This window comes from Melospiza georgiana, chromosome 4, assembly GCF_028018845.1.
Source record: "Melospiza georgiana isolate bMelGeo1 chromosome 4, bMelGeo1.pri, whole genome shotgun sequence".
In the NCBI taxonomy this organism is placed as follows: domain Eukaryota; kingdom Metazoa; phylum Chordata; class Aves; order Passeriformes; family Passerellidae; genus Melospiza; species Melospiza georgiana.
This window is the reverse complement of record NC_080433.1, coordinates 46,856,194-46,876,996: the sequence shown is the minus strand read 5'-3', so window position 1 is coordinate 46,876,996 and position 20,803 is coordinate 46,856,194. Positions and strand designations below refer to the sequence as shown.

At 42.0% G+C, this 20,803-nt stretch overlaps 1 protein-coding gene across 1 annotated transcript in view; it reads left to right on the top strand.

The window, feature by feature from the left end:
* Positions 1-1,643: 1,643 nt before the first annotated feature.
* RAP1B (RAP1B, member of RAS oncogene family) overlaps positions 1,644-20,803 on the top strand; it is a 30,884-nt gene continuing 11,724 nt past the window's right edge. The window contains exons 1-2 of the mRNA XM_058022398.1: positions 1,644-1,723; positions 20,640-20,724. Coding sequence (XP_057878381.1) covers positions 20,668-20,724 — 57 coding nt within the window. The 5' untranslated portion in view covers positions 1,644-1,723; positions 20,640-20,667. The remainder of the gene's footprint in view (positions 1,724-20,639; positions 20,725-20,803) is intronic.

Below are 20,803 nucleotides of genomic sequence, written 5' to 3'. Positions count from 1 at the left end.
CCTTCCTCTTTTCTTATTGTATTGCAAAGAGGCGGATTTGCCCCAGATATAAAACATATATTTTTATAGAACATATTGTTCTATACATATTGTTCTATTACATTAATGACACATATCTGTTCCTGGAACACTGCAAGTTATTTGTGATTAACCTAGTTCACTGAAGAAAGTTGTGAGGGCTGAGGATATTTATCTTTGTTCTTTTCCTCTGAATATTTCTGGCGCTGATAACAGTATCTAGTGACAGAAAAAATAAGAACACAAGTATTTTTCTGTCTGGTGAGCTAATATGCTACACAGTAGCAATAATTGCATGAAATGCTCTTCTTATTTTCACTTGAAAGGCTGTATTTCACCTATTCATCTCATTAATGATTTTTGTCCTGCATAGGACGTTTGTTTTGCTGAGAAAGGACTGGTTTGTATGGACTTGATTTCCCACAACCAGAGCTCTCTTGCATCATCCATCATTTACAGGGATTCATTATCAAAGGCCTGCACACGAGTTTAAACTGTATAACACCAAGAGATTTGTCTGGACTTTGGAAGAGATTTTATGACATTCAGGATTTGGCAGCAACACTGTAAAAGAAAAATATTTTTTGAAGTGTGTTGCTTTCTGGATGTCCTGTATGTCGATGAAGTCTTCCCTACCGAGGGCAGCTCATTTCCCTGCTCATCCTTTGACCCTGCTCTGAGCTTTAGCATCTCCCACAGATTCGCTTGAACTCAGAAGGGCTCCCTTTTCTATCTCTGTCCTACAAACAGAAAGCCGCTGCTTCCTCCACACCCACTCTCCTTGCCAGAAGCCTCAGTGCAACTTCCTGTCAGTTTTATACACCCTTGTGCAAGTGTGGAAGTGCCGTGGACTTCCTCAGAGCGCAAGTTTTGTGTGAAAGCACCACGTTAACTCTTTGCTTACTCAGTGTTTCCTAGAAACAGAAATGCTCATTTAATCTTTATCAGCTAAACCCTTTGTAACTGGAAAATATAGGTGACATCGGGGGGACGGCGGAGAAACGTGATTTGCATATCTTAGGACTAAATTAACAGAAAAGCTAATACGGTAATTATTTGCAGGCACTGGGAATCCTGCTTTGTACAGGCAAGAATAGTGATAAGACTTTTCACATCCAGAGGCATAATGGTCCACATAAAACCAGCAGTATGCGGCATCTCTGAAACACCCTTCACTAGTGGATCTCAACACCTTTTTAGAAACGCAGGAAATAGTGCGCTGGCATTTACTTTTCCGTCTCTTTACGTTCTTAATTAACTTTAAGCAACCATGATGTGCTTTCGGCGCACCTTTGAGCTGTGACTAAGCCACGGCTCCCAGCTGGAGCGCACTCGAGGGGCGGCGTTCCCCCAAGGAGACCCCGGCCATCCCGGCCACCCCGGCCATCCCGGCCACCGCGGCCCCTCAGCCCCGGCCCCGCCGCCCCCAGCCCGCGGTGGGGCGGGGCGGCCGCGCGCGTGCGCGTGCGCGGGGGGCGGTGCGCGAGGTCAGCCCTCCCCGCGCCCGCCCCTCCCTCCGCCCCCGCCGCGCCAGAGCGAGGCTGGGCGTGCGGCGTCACGGCGACGGCCCCGAGCCGCGCCCCGGCACAGGCGGCGAGCGGAGCGCAGCGGAGCCGAGCGGAGCGCAGCGGGCGCGGCGCAGCGGGATCGGCCGGCGAGGCGGCGGCGGCGGCGCGCGGTCGGCGGGGAGCGGAGGCGCTGTCCGGTGGGTTGCGGAGGGCAGCGCGGGCCGGGCCGAGCCGCTGTGGCGGGGAGCGGCGCGGCGTCTCTGGTACAGGTGGCGGGGCGGGGCGGGGTGGGGTGGGGGCGGTGGCGGCGAGAGGGGGGTGGCGGCGGCGACGGCGGGGAGCGGCGCGCTCTGAGGAAAGGGGCACCAGCCCGGAACATGGCGGAAGTGGAACCGGGAGCCGCCGCCTCGTCCGGCCTCAGGCGTGGTGGGACCCCGAGGGGGTGGGGGGAGCGGGGCGCCGGGAGGCAGCCGTCGCGGTCGGGCCCAGGGCCCGGCCCTGCCGTTCGCCGCCGCCGCCCGGCCGCCGGTCCGCGGAGCAGAAGTTGGAGCGGAAGCGGAAAGTTGTAACCCCGCGGGTCGGGGCCGCGACGTGGGGCCCGCACGGCCGCGGGGAGGGGCGGGTGACGCCCGGCGCGGGCGGGGAAGGGGACGGTGCCCGGCGGCCGCCGGCGTTGTCAGCGGGAAGTCCCAGGCGAGCCCCACCTAGTCCGGCCGCGGGAGAGAAGCCGCTCGCTCTTTCCGGCCGGGCGTGGGGGCGAGGCGGGGGGGTCAGGCCGGGCGCGGCCGGCCCGGGCAGCCCGCCGGGCTGTGCCTGCCGGGGGGAACACGAGCGGGACAGGCGGCCAGCGCGGGGCCTGCGAGTGCCCTTCCTGCTTATCGCAAAATGAAAAGGAAATGACAGGGATGTTCGCCTCGTCTAAGCGCCCCACCATCACCCGTGTCAAAGCAAATGGAAGAATTTGACTGACACTTCCTGCGCCAAACCCGTTTACTGAGCCTGAGGTCCTGGTACCCTTCTGCGTGCGTTAGAGAAGAGGTGGTGGAAGGAAAACAAAGTTTGCAGAGGGGAGAATAAAACCAAATCTGTTCTTGCATTGGCCCTAGATTACAGAAGAGGATGAGAAACCAAGGTTTTTGCAAAAAAGAATAGCATGCTTTTACTCCTGTTTCCATCTTGAAGGCATGGATTATGCTGCTCAGGGTAAATGAAACAAATAAAGGAAAGTCTTTCTCTGTACTGCTTTGGGATATGATAGTAAGGTAGTAGAGTTCCAAGACAGAGGGTATGTCAGAGATGCCCAGGTTGAAAATCATACAGGTTGTCTATGTGTTCTTGCATTTAGATGTTTTGATTAATGTAATTGTAATTTTTCACATATAACAGCTACATCTTACCCCAGCATGAGATGTGTAGATAGTGTATGACAAAGGCTTTTCAGTAGTCTTTCACTGTGAAGTATATGATGAAATTACTCTTATAAGAAAAGGAATCAAGAAACACTCTTCCTTTCTGTGAATTATAACTAAAGGGCAGTGAAGCAATCACATTACATTTAAGAATAACCATTCGAAAACAAGAGTATTTCCCTTTGGAAAGAGTTTCTTAGCTCTGTGAAAAACTTGTAACATTATTTAAGTTATTACCTTTTCGATGGCTTGCCTTTATATTAAAATCACAAGCTTTTGGGAGGGGAAAAAACCAACCAAACTTGGTAGAGTTGAGTATTTAAATTTTTATTATTCATTGCATCTTTTTTTTTACTCTTCCTCAAAATCTATCCTGTAGACTTCGTTCTAGATAAAAACAAACTGAGTGAATAGTGAGGTATACTTGTACTATTCACATTAAAGGTTTTGCAAAAATAAACTGACTAATGAGATGTGATGTTTTATTCCTTTGGTACATTTATGTTTCAGGGATGCTTCTTGTAGTGTTATGAGCTACTTCAGGTTTAACTTAGAGCTGTAGTGTAAAACCTATTATTTTCTGTACCCAAGTAACTGAGTTTGGAGTTACACTGTGCAGTGTAAGTGCCATGTATTTTTTTTGCAATGAAGATGATCATACTTGGAGCACCTGTCTGCCTAGGGGTGAAATCATCTGCAAAACAGAGTTCAAAGACCAAAAAAGAAGTAAAACCAGAACTCTTATTTGGGGGGAAAAAACCCAATAGACTTTTTACTGTCTGTACTTGTGTTGCTATTACTGTATATGTGCACCAGATAAGTTTTCTGAGTGGAATTAAAATTGTTCTATTTTGTTCCAAAGCTCTCCTGTAGGACAGTTCATCAAAAATAAATCTGAAGTGAGCCATGACAGTTCTTTTTGTGCTGTGCCAGTTTTTGCAGAGTAAAACTGACTGTCTTTTTAATTGAGAGCCTTTCTGGAGCAGAGGCAAACAGATGGGAATCTAGGTGAGGGCCTACAAAAGGAGAAAGAAATTGCTTCCATGGCTGAGGAAGGAAGTGTGCTGAAGGCTACACTGTAGCTTGTGATCTCACAGTAAATGTGACAGGGAACTAAAATAAACAGTTGTCCACCTATCATCTGGGGTGTGGGAAGTGCAAGAGTCACAGAAGTACTTGAGTAGTTGATGCTTACTGCTACCGTGCCAACGCTGTCATGCACAGAGCTCTGAGCTGCTCGGGGTTAGGTACAGAGAGGTGCTCTTGAGGATAAGAATATCTTACTGATAAAAACAGGCACTCTTGTCCTTGGGGGTATGCTGAGAGAGTGGGCAGCTCCTGTGTGAATTGGCCTTTCTAAGGAATGCTTAGATGGCTTTCAGATACCTCGCTGACACTTGAGAGTGTTCTGTTCTCAGGTTGGGCTCCAGTTGGGAGTTTTAATCAGAATTGCTCCCTTAGCAGAGCAGATCGCTCAGCACGAGCTGTGCGACACCAGCCCGTGTTCAGCTTGTGGCTGTGAGTGCTGCCGCTCCTTCGGCTCAGAGCTGATCCAAGAGCAGACCAGGTGCGCTGTGTGGTGTCAGTGTGCTGGATCCCTGCTGAGCTGGGGCAGGCCTCTGCTGTGTTCTGCTGCATCTAGGTCGGGTACAGGGATATTTTAGACAGCCTCCTTGTTCAGGGAGATGAAAGGAGTATCTACAGGAACTACACCTTCATATTTCAAGGCAAACTTTGTTTTCCTGCTCAGATGTGGTTAAGATGCTGTGTTTCTATTTTTCTTGCATAAAGCAGGGGGGGAAAGTGCTTTTGTACTTTAATGCAGTTCATACACCTGTTTTCGAGCTGAGTTTTCAAAGTTGTTTAACAGTTGAGTGTAGTAGATCTGTAGTATCTTAGAGCATCTAATATATGGCTTTTTCCTTAAGGCCTGTCATGCATGAGGCAACTGGGTGAGACAGGCATAGTAGAGGTAATATTTTAGTGAAGTTATGGCAGTTTGCTTGTGGTAGGCAAATGCTATTTTGAGAAAGTCAAAGACCTTGTCTGCTGGTACAGACTGTTTCTTCATGAAGGAGTTGAATGAGGTTACCTTCAAAAGCAGCAGTAGGTTATGGCTACTGGAAACTCTCATTTCTCAAGCTTTAGAATGTGTAAAGAAACATTGTAACGACTAAAGTGAAAAAGTTTTTTTATTTTTATGTGTGCCTGCTCATGCATGCTGTTGTGAGCTCCTGACGTACTCATACTGCGTGTTCTCCCTTCCAAGAGCAAGGAAAGGGAGGAAGGCTATAAACACCAGGTTGGAAATCTGCCTATTAGGCAGTTTTTGAAATATAAAATTAATTATTTGGGGGCCCTCTAGCTGTTCAGGATGCTTCTTTTTCAAGAGCAGTGTTTTAATTGTGATTTTTACTACTGAAGCAGTAGAGTGAAAGTCACTGTCAGACCCTAGAGAAATGTGTTGTTATAGAATTACAGAAACTTTTTAGAGGTGAACCAGGAGGAAGAGGAGGCATTTGACATTATTTTGTATGCTGTCCCAGTCAGCACTCTATAGTTATTAATCTAAGGACTTGATGTTATTTGAAGTAAGTCCTGGCTATGCAACTACAAAAAGAGACTGCCGAGTAAGTCCACATGGTTAGTTCATTCCTGACCAAGGGAGAAAGGCTAGACTGTAGTGCAGGAGTAGGACAGCCTAGCCCTTCTCATGGATTGGTGTTTGCATCCTGTGCCAGACAAGCAACATCTCATGTTTCTCCCCAGCTTGAAATTCTCTTCAGGAAATCTGTACTTTCTTAGATCACTTGGTATCATTCCTGCAGCTGTTGCAACACAGGAAGCTGGCCTAAATCTGAATGACTTGACCAGGTCTTCAGCAAAATGGATATTGTGTGCCACTGTTACTCATTCGTGAAATAATTTCCAATGTATCTCTAATTGGAAGATACATTGTAGAGCTGTGAGAAACCTTACATGATTAAATTTTTGGGCAGTATTGAGGACCTGGAACTGGAGAACAGTTCATTTTTATAACTGAAAACAAAGCAAGACTCTGTCATTAATTTTTTTTTTCATAGAAATTCAGGAGAATGTGTTCTTTGCATCAAGATTTGTTGACATTGAAGTGACTCTTACAAGCTTTAATTATAGGAGTTATTACCTCATTTCAGTAGATAATCTGGATTAAAAGAAAATATGTACTTCAGCATTTCTATTACTATAGCTTACTCTATAACTTTCTGTGACATTGTCTTCAGTTAAACTGAAATAATTTGTCAACACAGATAGTCCCTGCAACTTTCTTTCTTTTTGTTTTTCTGCATTAGTTGTCTTAGCTTTTGAAGTCTTGTCCTATTTTTTCCCACTCACAGTCTCTGTTTCTGAAAGCTAACCAATTGTGCCTTCACTTTTTTTATGTCTGCAGTGAAGAAAGTTTCTTAAAAGCATGCTTCGTATATCAGGAGGAAGCAAAAAAATCAGTGCCACCACGTCTCTGTCAAGGATGAGCTGCAGACACTTGTGAGTTATCTGTGTTGAGTTCAGAGGGCACGTACAGGAGATAGAAGGAGAACCTGTCACTAGGAGTGGCACTTCAGCACTACAGAAGTGAAAGTGGTTTTGGTAATTGCAGAGTCAGACCAGCTACTTTGATTTTTTTTTTATTTTTAGCAGTTTCATGTATGGTCAGTATTTTTTATTTGAGATGAACATTGGAATACATCACAACCCAGATAACAGTGATTGTTAAGCTGTGAAACTGTACAATCCCTGTTTGCAAGTTAATCAAATTTCTATAACACTTGGTCTAATACCTCCCCTAGAAGTGATTTGTTAGAAGACTAGTGGAAAGTTGCAAACTGTTGCAGAAGGGTAAATCGGAATGTGGAGCAGAAGTAATCTCCATTGACGTGGAAGTTACCTAAAAATCTTACTTTCTGCAATAGAGTGTTTAGGACCAGATTGATGTATTTATCAGGTGACAATTACTGTTGCTACTGAGTTGTGGAAATGATCAAAGCCAGACTGGGTGGGGCCCTGAGCTGCCTGATGTAGGGGGTGGAATCCCTGTGTGTGCCTGGCAGAGCTACACAATCTCATAGGTCCCTTTCTACTCAGGCCATTCTGTGTGCCTGGCTGTGTCCGGGTGCGTGCGGGGACAGCCCAGCAGCGTACAGGGATCTGTCACTAATCTTGTGCACATGAAGCAGTTAGGGGGGTTGTTAGAATTTGTAAGATGCTGTCAGTAACTCTCCTGTGATCTTTCACTGTGAAGCTACCTATAAGGTAACATTCTGATGTACTAATTGACCCATAAATGTAGCCTACTTGGCTTCACATGATTGTGTTTTGGATAAAATATTGCTGAAGGATTTTCTTTTGGTTGAGAGAGTGTATAAGTTAGTACAGCTTGGCAAAATATTGACTCTTGCACTTCTGGAGTTATATTTATGTTGTTAGTATGAATAAGGATGTATCATACTGTCTTTTTGTGACTCTTCTGACTTGTTTAAAATGGAGATTTGATGGGCAGTAGACATTCTATGAGTCTGGTGATTTTATTCCTATTCAGGAATATTTGTTATTTAGTGTCTGTTGTTTATATTGGTAGAAGCATACAGAAAATACAATGTTGTCTTCATGGGTTTTATGATGAGGAGTGTCAAAAATGAGTTTGTGGCAAATGTGAACTCTCCTTCAGAATTCTTACAAATATGCTACCAATCTATGGATGAATTTCCAAGGCGGTTTTATAGCAACACGTTCAAGATGCCTTGGACTTGTGTTTTCTGTGAGCTGTTATGTTCAAAAATCTAACCCTCTACCAAGATAAGTTATTTCAGAATGTGCCATACTTCTAGAAAGTGATGCCAAATTGTCATCAAATTGTCACTTGGTAGAATCAAAGAGACTGTAGTAGTCCTGTGGCATCAAGGAGCACTGAAGAGGCAAGAATAGCTAGCTGACTGTCATGCTGGAGAATATCACTCTTGCATTTTTCTGATATATCTTTTTTGACTCAGTAGCAGATTAGATGGGATTTCACCAAAGAGGAGACCCCCTGGCACTTAATCTCTGTGGACATTGGGTAGGTTTGGAGACAAATAGAGAGAAGCTGTAATACTATAATAAGCAAGCACTTGTAGCTAGTTTTTTCTGGATACTTGGTCTTCAAATGTTCTTACTTTTGGTGTACAATTTTCTACTTGCTTTTAAATCTGAATACTAGAGAGGGAAGCAAGCATTTTTAAATTACAGCTATGTATACCTGTACTTACTCTATGTCCTTATTTTATTGTTACTTTTTCACCTTTCTTTATATTTGAGCTGCAATTTTTGTTTGCTTATATTTTTAATGATCCTCTGGTTTTTGTCTTGATCACCTTAAACCTTTTATTTCAGGAATTGCCCAAAGCTAAATTGAGGTTCAGCCAGAGATCTTGCATAGAAAACTCAAGTGTGGTAGCTGAAATTCTGTGAAGACTGAGGAGTTGAAAATGAGGTTTTACAATTAAGGGCTTTAGGCTGCTGTGTATGCTTATGTTTGGCATCCTTTTGATCTGTGTATTGCTTTTCATCAACTCTTAAGAGTAATCTCAGAAGAAGAGTGCTGTGTTAATGTAAGTACAAATTAGAGTGACAAAGTAAGAATATTTCATGTGGAGCCTGGAACAGAAAGATCTAGTAGGTTGTCCAGTTTTATGCTTGAAGAGCAAAAAAGTCCTGAAGTCCTCCTTTTCTGCTGGAAATCTGGGTCCTGATTTGCCAGGAAACAGGTGGAGAAGCACCATTAAGTGCACGTTAGTTAGGACATAATTAAGCTGCAGTAACCAATATTTTGAACAATGTGCAATCTTGCTAACTAGTTCTGCTTCTAGCCAGAGGCAGGATCTTAAGATCCAGTTTGCAAAAACGTTTTTCAAAGACAAATATGTTAATTTGAAAATATTTGTACTTACAGGTAATGCAATTCTTCTGTTACTTAATTTTATTGTGAGACTACTTTTAAAATAAGCTGTAAGTTTCACAGAGGAAGCCTGAAGCCTCTTTTCTGAGCTGAATGCTGAATCTGCTGTGGTGGAAGTGAAAATAAGGAATCATTCACAGGCTTGCCTACAGAAGGCTGAAGTCACAGATCACAAGAACCTAAAGAGAGCAAGCATTTGGTAAACTGCAGGTGCCTTAAGCAACGTGGGGATGAAAGACTGGTTCCCTGAAGGATAAACCTGCTTCACTGGGACAGTCAGGGCAGACTGAAAAGTCATTCTTCTGCTTGGGCTTTGCCCCAAATACAGATTGTTTTGAGATGCTTGTATTTAACTTGCTAACAGTAAAACTCCTCAGTGAAGGGTTAAGGATGTAGTGGTGATGCTCATTCAAGTGCTGTGGTGATTGTGATTGTCATAGCGTAAATAATAGATGACTCTTAGAAGACAGACATGCAGATTTTGTTTAGAAAGGTCTGCCCATCAAAACTCTAAAGTCAATTTTACATTTCAGTAACTTTTGGACATCTTCTGTTACCTTATCAATGTGTTTGATTTGTTGTTGATTGACCCTGGGTGGACATCAGGTGCCCACCAAAGCTGCTGTATCACTCCCCTTCTCAACTACATGGGGTTTGCGTAGGCAAAGTTTGGTAGCATGTAGGCTATAGGACTATCTTCTGTGAAAAGCTGCTAGAAGCTTCTTCTGTGCCTGGCAGGTCCAGTCCCTGGTAGTTCCAAAGATGAACGTGCCACTAGTCAAAGCTTGACCAATTAGAAATGGTGGTAATGTCTCTGTGATAACAGATTTAGGAAGAAGAAAGAAAAAAGAAGTCACTGCACATTTGTAATTGCAGCCAGAGAAAAGCAGGGTGAGCACATGTGAGAGGAGCAACTCCACGAACACCAAAGTCAGTAAAGAAAGAGAGGCAGAAGGTGCTCCAGGCACCAAAGCTGGGATTCCTCTGCAGCCTGTGGTGCAGCCCATGGTGATGCAGCTGTGCCCCTGCAGCCCATGGAGGACCATGAGGATGCAGAGATCGACCTGCAGCCTGTGGAGGACGCCCACACCAGAGCAGGTGGATTCCTGAGAGGAGACTGTGAACCCATGGGAGGCCTGTGCTGGAGCAGGCTCCTGGCAGGGACTTGCAGACTGATGGAGGGAAGAGCCCCACACTGGACAAGTGCCCTGGTAGAGCTTGTGATCCTATGGGGGACGAATGCTGGAGCAGCGTGTCCTTGAAGGACTGCACCCTGTGGAAGAGTGATCCATGCTGCAGCAGTTTGAGGGGTTCTGATGCCCATGGAATGGATTCATTGCAGCCATTTGCAGAGAACTGTTGTTAGTGAGATGGACTCACATTGGAGTAATTCGTGGTGAACTATTTCCTGTGGGAGGGACCCTGTGTTGGAGCTGGGGAAGGACTCCTCTCCCTGAGCAATGGGAGAAAGAACCTGTGATGAACTGACCATAACCCCCATGCCCTTCTCCCTGTGCTTCTGGGCAAGAAGGTAAAATTTAGGAAGGAGGGAGGGGTGAGGGGAAGGTGTTTTACGGTCTTCTTAAAACCACATTATCCTGCTCTGATTTTGTTAGTAATAAATTCAGTTAATATCTCTAATTCCAGCCTTTTTTGCTTCTGATTGGATTTGTTGAGTGATCTCTTCTGGTCCTTACCTCAACTCATGAACCTTTCATTATATTTTCTCTCCCTTGTCCAGGGCAGAAGCTTATGGTAAAGAGTATTTGGTGGGTGCTTGGCATCCAGCCAGGGTCAACTCACTGCAGATAGAAAAAATACAGCACAAGGCTTGTGAGTCAAGATAAGGACAGGGAAGACCTCTTGCCAGTTGTTGTCATGGGGATAAAATAGACTCAGCTTGGGGAAATCAGTTTAATTTATTGCAAATCATATAGGATAAGATAATGAGAAATAAACCCAAATCTTAGTAACACCTTCTTCCCTGGCTGAACTTAGCTCCTAAATTTTCCACCACCTCTCCCTTAGAGGCATAGTGGGGTAGGGAATGGGGGCTACAGTCAGTACCATGTATGTGTTGTCTCTGCTGCTCCTTCCTCAGTAGGACTCCACACACTCTTCCCCTGCTCCAGTGTGGGGTCTCCCATGGGAGATAGTCCTTCACAAACTTCTCCAGTGGCAGTCCCTTCTGGGGGTGCAGTCCTTCAGGAACAAACTATTCCAGCATATTATTCCCATAGTGTTGCAGTCTCCTTCAGGCATTTAGCTGCTCTGGCCTGGGGTCTTCTTTGGGCTGCCAGTGGATCTCTGCTCCACTGTGCACTTCCATGGGCTGCAGTGGGACAGCCTGTCTCACCATGGCTGCAGGGGAATCTCTGCACAGGCACCTGCAGCACTTCTCCCCCTCCTTCTTCACTTGAGTTTGGTGTCTGCAGAGTTGTTGCTCTTGCATATTCTCACTCCTTTCTCTGCTGCTGTTGTTCCCCTCGCAGTTGACCCCTCCAGCCCTCTTCTTAAATATGTTGTTCCATAGGTGCTGCTGTTACTAATGGACTCAGCTTTGGCCTGCAGTGGGTCTGTCCTGGAGCTCACCTGGCACTGGAGATGGGGGAAGCTTCTGGCAGCTTCTCACCAGAAGCCACCTAGCTAACAAAACATTGCCATGCAAACCAAATAAAATTTGGCTTCTAGCAAAGTGAGTTTTGAGGTATGACAGGTTTCTCCAGAAAATGGCAAGCTTTTAAGATGCAGAGGAACCAAGAATTATGGTCTAAATATGAACGAGAGTGATCTTAAGAAGATTCAAATATAATCTTGTGGAGACTTGATTAAACAAGTTTAATCCTCATTAATTTGGTAACTTGGTACTAAAGATCTAGTTCATGTAATTGAAAGTGGTGTGGGGATGAGTGTAATTCAAATTGATTTGGTTGAAATTATTCAGTTTTTTGTGTAGGTGTCCTCATGGGAGAGGACATGAGCTCAGGCTTGCAAGTGTGAATTGCTTACCTTTGGTGTTATGCTCCTAACTCAGATCTTTCACCTCTTGAAAATTTGTGGCCCATTAAATGAGAGTTCTAGGGGTGCTAAGGTGCATCAGCTGCTCACAGAGCAGGTGTAGAGCTATAGCAGTTCACAGCTTTGCATGCAGACATTAGCTAGAGTTGTTTTTATGTAGGCTGTTGGTTTGTTTTTTGGGTTGGATTTGTTTTGTTGGTTGGGGTTTTTTTGGCAGGGGACAAGGGGATAGGGAATTGTTTTAGTGGGTGGGATTTTTTCTGTGGGGTTTAGTTTTAATTGATTGAGCGTTTTTTGTGTTTGGGGTTTTTCTTCAATACCCTCTTCTGGAGCTTGTAGCAACTTAACAGTTGCCTAAAGAACAACCAAGTTGTCTGTGCATTTCCATATGGGCAGAGGTGAGAAGATCAATGTCTGCAGTTGTCACCTTCTGGTTAAGGTTTGCTTGTGGGTTGGACATTATCTGCAGGGTTCATTATCCCTAGGTTCAAAGTGATACTGCCTTGCTGCCAGAAAGAGAACAGGATTATTTTTTTTTTTTGCTCAGGTTTCACCCCCTTCCATTAAGCATGTCAGACCTTTTAGAAACTCATGTTCATCAGTGGATTCAGCTAATGAAGCTAATTGTGAAAAGGAGGAGTTAAGGTTGAACCTCTGTCATTGCACAAGTAGCAAAACCATGTGGCAGAAAATAGTGGTTGTTGCTGGGTGTCAGTGTATGCCTTTTTCGGGTTACCCTCAGGAAGATGTCTGAAGCTGTAACAAAAGAACCATTGGTAAAAATAGGTGTCATCTGGGTGACTTTCAGGGAGGCTTGTTGCTCATGTTCAAATACCATGTTTCTCTTAGGGAAGTATTAGGAAGTATTGAGAGTTAAAACAGACATGAGTTACAATTACTTGGAACTTGAACTGGTATGGTTCAGTTACCATGAAAGAGATAATTTTATTCCTGTTAATGAATGCTAGTAGTGAGTAGTCTCAATTTGCATAGAATCAGTGTCTTTCCAACAGATAAAACTTCTAATCTTAATTAAAATGACATATGGGAATTTGTAAAACTTCTCTCTGGCTACCAACCTGATTAGTAATAGAATTACTGTAAATTGTACTGCAGAAGGATACTTTGTACATAAAGGGCCTACACTAGCTGGATTTAAATGGCCAGTAACAAAACTTCATATAATGATGAAGGAAATCTTTATATCTGTGCCTTGATGATGTGTTCATAATCTAAACAAACCTGAATAAAACCCACATTTCTTATAGTGAAGATAGTACAAGTAATGATATGTTGGCCTGCAAGCTCTGGTGTTGCCGGGGTGTATATGTAATTGTATGTTAGGAAGAAAAATAGAGGAGAGGCAAAAGGTGATCCTGGAATTGCAGTTAAACCCAGCATTGGCTTACAGCTGTAGAAGGAAACCTGATACCAGGCTTTACTAGTTCACAGCCAGTGTCACAATCAAAGTAGAGCTAGGATTGCCAGATATTAAGCAGATACCGGATGGAATCTGAGACTAGGTCTTGCTTCTTAAAAAGAAATTAAGATGCCTTTTTCCAAAGAAGAGTACCTTAAGCCAGCTGGCAAGCTTAAAATAACTTTCAAACTGCACTTAGAAAAGAAATAGCTTAACTCTGAAAACTCCCATGCCTTACTTGTAGTCCTGCTGGGTATTACCTTGTTTTGAAGCTTGAAAGGTAAAATTTAGTGTAACGATTATGGGGACAAACAAATAGTTACATCTGCTTTTAATCAGGAGCATGCATATCAGGTAATGTTGTGTGCACTGTGATGTGGCAATCCATTAACTTGGGAAAATTGTAGAGCTAAATACTGATCCTTCTCTGTAATGACTGCAGAGCCAAATTCACAGCATCAAATTGCTGGCTCAGTTCTCAGGACTGGCTTTATGGTTGAATATCTAGCTTTTGCACAGCCAGATATTGTAACGTAGTAATTATGCATTCTCTGAATTTAATATACCTGTAGTATTTTTTAAAATCTCTATGTTGTTTCTGTTTATTGCCTGCCTGGATTTTCTTTGCAAGCATAAAAATTACTTGCAGTTCAGTTTGTTCAGGAATTACAAGGTTATAATTTTAACTGTAAGTCTGACTGGTGGGACATTCACAAACAGGTTTCCTGGGGGATGGCGACTGTTTGACAGGAATAGGGAGAAAATGCAATATCGTGGCAAACAGCCACAAAAACGAAGAATATGCCTGATAAATGCTACAAATTGCATTTGAAACTTAATAGATTCCACAGCATAGACTTTATAAAGTACTCCACATTTGAATTGGCAGGTTAGAATTTTTGCACAAAGTTGAAACTTTAACTCAGTAAGTGTTGAAGCATAGCATATCCTTAGTAGCATGAGGATGTTCATTACATCACTTGCTTTGAAAATGCTTTTTATATTTTGTGTGAATCTACTGCAAGTTGCACATGGTTGCTAGTCTCTCACATCAGGAAACTTTCATCATGAGATATCAGGGACTTTAAGCAGGCTGCTTTTACCTTTACAACATCCAATAAATTTATGTTCAAATTTAAGATCTAGCTGGGAGTTAACTTTGACTTAAGAAAAAAAATAAAATCTGGTTTTATTCAGCTATACTAATTATAGACAGTGGAGCTAGTCTCACAAGGTCAGATGCTGTTAGCTGCTTTTGCAGAAATGGTCCCTGTGTGCAGTATTAATCAAGGTAGCTCCCTTCAGTGGAAGGAAAACTTGGTTAAGCTTTCTGTGTGTCAGTGTCCCTGTGGGCTGTTCAAGGAGCAGGTTAAACCTTAGCGCCATGTTTGTGCTACAGTAGCTTGTTCTCAGCTCTCTGGCTGTTTCTCAGGTGGTCGGTATGATTTCATGTCACTGAATAAGCTTAACCACCCAGCCAGCTTTTTGAAAATCCTCTGAAGGTTGTCTGACATCACTTAAAATATTTGAACATAATTGAAGAGCTATTTTTGTCCAAGAAAAATTACAGTATTAGTGCCCAAAAGATACTAGCTGTTCAACTGATGAAATACATTGTCAAGACCAGAAATATCAAAAACAAGTAAAAACTAGAAATAAAAATTGCTTCTAGCTTTGTTTACTGAACAGTTGGTAGCTGTACTTACAGGAATCTTGAGTATGAAAGTCTTTATTAGATCCCGATCAGCTATTCATTTTGAATAATGGTTTTTATGAATTTTTATAAATGTGTCAAAGTCAGCTCTGGAGTAGTTTAATTTCTTTTATTAGAGGTACACTTACCCTGTTGAGTAAGGGCTATCTGAATTGCTTTAATTTCTAAAGCCTCTAAAAGTTGGTGAAAATGAACAGGCTTCCACTTGGGGCTATGTTGTCAAAGTTCTGCTTATGCCCTGAAATTCTTCCAGAGGGGGAGAACCCTCTGGGATAAGAGATAAGAATTTAGGACATCTCAAATGCAAGTGTTTGGGGAATACTAAGAACAGCACACATCATTTCTTAATTAGTTGTTTACCTGAAAAGAAGGTTCTAAGACAGGAGATTGAAAACATAGTGGATCCTGGGATGGTTTGGACATCTGACTCTATTCCAGTATCAGAAATGAGAAACATCTCTGAAAAGACATAATCCTCTGAGTTTGGCTGGTCCTGTGACTGAACTAGTGCTATTTTTTTCAAATATCTGAGCATTGTTATCTTGTTTTGTCACACAGCTAGTATCCCCTTTCTGAGAAAAATATTGGATTTTTTTCCCGCCAAAAAACCAGTGAGTTAATTTGTTTCATCTCTCAATCTAGTGTATGACTCTTTTTTTTTTTTTCTCATGCAAATATTTGGGATTAATTTGGGAGTGCTGTTCTCAAGGTGGTTCTAACAAAGTCTCTTTTCCACAGAGGTAAATACTCTGAGGCAAAAGAATTAGGAAAATTTTAGTGAATACAGTGCTACCAAAATGTCAGGGTCTGAACAAGAATCATGGTGTCCATGAAGCACTGAATTATCATGATCCTTTCTGAAAATGATAAGGCTTCTGGGAGGGCCAGTTTATTTAATTCCACACCTGAACAACTAGTTCATATAAGCAAGTCTTGGGGATATCTCCAAGTAAGTGACTGTACTTAGTTCATGTCTTCAGCCTGGGGCTGAGGTCTACTTACAGCTTCATAAGGCTTACTATCGCTTGAAAAAATAGGATTATTAGCTTTCCCATCCCTTAAATAACAAAGTTCAGTCAGAACCCAAAATTTGAAACTGAAGGAATTGAAAGACCGCTAAATAAAAAATAAAAAACCCACCCCACTTTCACAATTATCACATCAAGCCCAATTACCAATGGTGTATGAATTTCCTTGAATTCTTCATTGAGTGGTTGCTTTTTAGAAAAGCTTTACAAGCAGTAAGTTTGCAGGTTTTTTTCCATTCACCTCTATAGTAAGGTTATTTATTTGTCAACTTCCTTAGCATCATCTTTGGTTTGCATTTTTCTGGAGACATGCTTCAAGAAACTATTGAAGAAAATGTCCAGGAGGCACTTTTTTCCTGGTTTATCTGAGAAGGACAGAAGCAGAAAGCAAGTTCTGTGTTTACAGTCCTTGTCAGATGTGAAACTTTTGAAATGCTGCATTTTCAGTGTCTTGTCCTGGTTAACCTTTCTTTCTTCTGTTCTAATAGGTTTATTCAAAGATATGCTGCTCATCCTTCAGAGAGAATCTTTATTGGGAAAAGTGTCCATGTGCATATCAAGTGTGTGCATGTGCTCTAGTAGTTTATCAAGTACTTTAAGTATGCCATGAAGAAGTAGAATTAATCAGTTACCTTAATACTTTCATTAGTACATTCTGCACTAATGCACTAAGTACAAAAGGTAATATGAACAGACTAGTGAGAGAGGCACAGATACAGTGATTTTATGGAGTTACATCTCGGGAAGTACGGAAAGCAGTTCCTGAGGTTTCACTGGCAGTTAACAGAGGCAGTCTAGAATTGAGCTCAGTACTTTTGAGAGATTGTATACTTAAGACAGCATTAGAATCAATTTTGTGATAGTGCTGTTTTTTAAAGAGTAGCTTCCCTCATTTTTTCTAGCTAAATCTTATGTTAAGCATCTCCACAGTTCAGTCATGTCAGATATATCTGTGCATATAAATACTCAACTCAGCTGTTAAAAGGCAGTACCTGCTCAAACTAAATAAAAAAAGAGGTTTTAATTTTTGCATGCTTCCTATCTTCTTGCACATTAGCGTCTGCATAGGGGCTATAGTTGACAGTATTTTCCTGTCTAAAGACAGGGGAATGGAAAATTGAAAAAGCAAAGGAAAGTTGGCATTGCTCTCCCTTCTTGCAGATCAGTCACCTTATAGGTAGACAGCCTTTAAAGCAAAATTTCTTCCTTAAAATGAACTCCATTAAATGAAGAGGGGGATTCAGACAAGTTACTCGTTCTATTTGCTAGGAATAAGTTTAAACTTACTTCGATTTAACTGTTGGATGGTTGTGTAGATACATCTCAAGTGTTCAATAAATCTGGGGACATCCTGCCTGTCTGTTGTTCACTTATTCTAGTATCTTTTCTTCTGTTATGCCTGTTCAAGTATAATCATTTTGTATCCCCAAAGTGGTCTGGGGACTACAGACAGATGCTGTTGTTGTACTTGACCCTAACTTACTCTACAAATGCCAGCCAGACACGGTGTTTTATGGCTTAAACCTCCTCTTTTAGACTTTGTCTTCTGCTTTTTCCCTAACTCATTTGTCATTAATGAGTCAGAAGGAAATCTTACTGGCATCCAGATGAATCTGGATACATTATTAGTTCCAGAGTCAAGCATTGTATCAACTGGAAAATAAAGCAAGAGCGTGATTGAGATTTAGGATGCCAGCAGTTTCTACAAGATCTGATATGGAAAAATAGGTTTGATCAAGAGCAGAGCCAGGTCAGGTTAGCTGGGAATCGCTGGAAAGTCAAGTTCGGGAAGGGTCAGAGCCAGAGCTGAGTCTGGGGCATGCTTGCAGCCATCAGGCATACTGGTCCATGAAAAGGTGTGTGCTAGGCTTTAACAACAACAAGTAGTGTGGCAGACTGCTGTGTCCTGCATGATCCACTGGTTTCTTGGATGAGGAGGCAAAGACCTGCAAGCAGGAAAATTTTCTCAGGAAAGCTCTTTTAGATAGGAGTTGAAGTTTTCTTTTCTGTTAGAAAGCAGTAAGAAAGGTGGAGTAACATCAGTACTGTTGCTCAAAGGCAGTGGGTGGTAGATGTAAGTGGCAGCAGGCTATAAGCAGGGAGCAGGTGCTCTGCTGCCTGCCGTGTTAGGGATGTGCAGGTTAGCTTTCTTAAACTGTTTTAGAGAATACATTCATTTGTGTCCGTTCCAGGGTGTAATGGCAGATGATATCAGTGCAGGGATGCCAAGCTACCTCTATGCTATATGGGTGTGTGCGTATATTAAACATTACTGTGCTCTTGGTGAGTTAGAGTAACTGTACAAATGACAAAAAATTGTCATGGGGAAAGAAGTTAGTATTTGTATGTCCATTACCTGAGTTTGGAGGGAAGGTCAGAGAAATGTTGAACTTCTACTGCAGTGTGGCTTTGTCCTCAAAGATCTTAAAAAGCTTTTTACTTAGGCGTTTATTGATTAAGAAGATTGCCTAACCACACTGTAATACTGTCTATATATGCTTTGTGTGCCACCACTTAAAGCAGGAAAATCAGCTTCAGAATGTTGTACAATGATTGGATATTTAGGGTTGAACTTTCAATCTGGATGCTGAAAGAAGCTTCAGCTTGCATTAAATTCCTGAATTGCTGTTTCAGAGCCAAAAATGAAATTGGCAGTCTCTCAGTAAAACCAAGTTAGTTTATTTCAGGATTTGGAAGTATAGATAATTGAGTTAGAAAAAGTCAGAAATAACTTAAAACAGATATGTGGTACCTGCTGCTGAAGTTCTGTTACATTTAAGCTACTGTCAGCCTTCATTATTGATATCTCCATATTTAGTTGCTAACTTCAGTCTGAGGACTGAAAAATTCAGCTTAAACTTTTCTTTTAAAGACAATGAAATTTCTGCAGTTCACCCAGATTACTGGGATTTCCACTATGTTTTTGTCATTCTAGTGATACCCTTATAAAAATAAAAGAATAACTGAGTGTTTGTTTTAAATAAATGACAATAATGTAGTTATAGGCTTAGCTTGTAATGAGTTTGAGAGGTGCCTTTCAGGACAGCTGGAAACAATCCTGTTTATGGAAAGACTGGACAATTTATGGATTTTTGGATCTAACAGCATTTACAGTGGTGCAAAATAGATAAAACTTGTGGTGTGAGTGGTTCTCATGATCTGTGTTTGCAAAAAATTCTGTAGGGAGGGAAAGAGTTTTTTTAAGTCGGGAGTGAAAAGATGTCCTATTAGGTGTGAAAATCACCAAAGAGTCTCAAAATGTATTGGTAATGGAAGCCTGTGGAGACAACTCTTTTGCTGGACATCAGGTCAATAATTTCCTTAAGGCTGTCTTCTCCTGTTCCTTTTGTGAGGGACAGTTTAGATAATTGAAAGATTACGCATTTGCATGAAGATATAAGACCTTGACTCTTGATTTCTCTGTGTTCTGACAATCAGTAGATTTAATCTGTGATGGTAAAGGCAGGATTCTACCATGGTGGTTTAATTTCTGTGTAAATCATCTTAGCATTTTGTGCTCAACACCTAACAGACGGTGTTTCAGAAATTTCAGAGATGCTGTCAAATTACTGCTGATGAGATGGGTGTTTCTTACCTTACTTTCCCATTGCTTACCTTTTACGAGCACCTGAGTTGGATCCTTGCACTTTCCCTTTTCCCTGGCCTGTAGATTATTCATTAGTTGGGGAGGGTTTCATCTTTCTTTAGGGGTGGAGAGGGGAGAAAACGGGTAACTCAATCTCATAAGTCCCTGCAGGAAAGGAGCTGAGATCTTGCTCAGGAAAGCAGTAACAGTCCTGCTGGCTCATTGCCAGCCCAACTGCAAGAGGTGGTGAGGGATTTTGAGCGGTATGACCCAAAGACATGTCCCCAAAATCTGTGGCCTTGTTTTGGTTTCATGGCTTGGTTTCCAATAAAGATGAGCAAACAGATCCCATAGTTTGCTGTTGGTAGCCACATCAGCTAGTGAAGCAGATCTAGCTTGTAGAAGAGATGTAGTCTCAAAATACTATTTTAATTGCTTCCACTTACTCATTAAATAAGTCATAATAGATCTAGTGGAACATTTAACAGTTTTCAGACTAGGGAAGGGATTTTTTTGGAAAGTGATTTCTGGGATCCTGCTGGTCTTCTTAAGAAGTGTTTGTTTGCTGGAAAGGAGAGGTTTTAATTTTCTTGTAAAAGTCTCTGTGCTTCTTTGTTTAGTGCCTTAAGTGTTTCAGAATGATAAAATTCATGCTTAAAATTCATGCTATCTCCTCTTGGATAATTATCTCTTATGAATAGTAACTGTTAGCTTTAGTATAGTAGGGTTTATTTGATATTTATGGGAGAACCAGTAATGAGGTAGAGAAAATACTTTATCTGATGGTTCGCAGTATTTTACTGTGGCTGCATTAAGAGCTGACAGTTAGAAAACAACCTGCTGTATTAAAGAAGTTAACTAAGGAACTTTTATCAAACCCTGCTTAGTGAACTGGATTGTGGTGTCATTATTGTACCTCCTGCATATAGGTCAAGTTTTAATCAGACTGATGTTTTGTGTGTTTTAGGTATTGAGGGTGATTTATCTCTTGCATCATGCGTGAATACAAGCTAGTGGTTCTTGGTTCTGGAGGTGTTGGAAAGTCTGCTCTGGTAAGTATGAGGCAGTTCAAGTAAGGTTTTTTTTAGGCTTATTGTATTTTTTTTTCTCTAATTCACTCTCTACTAATGT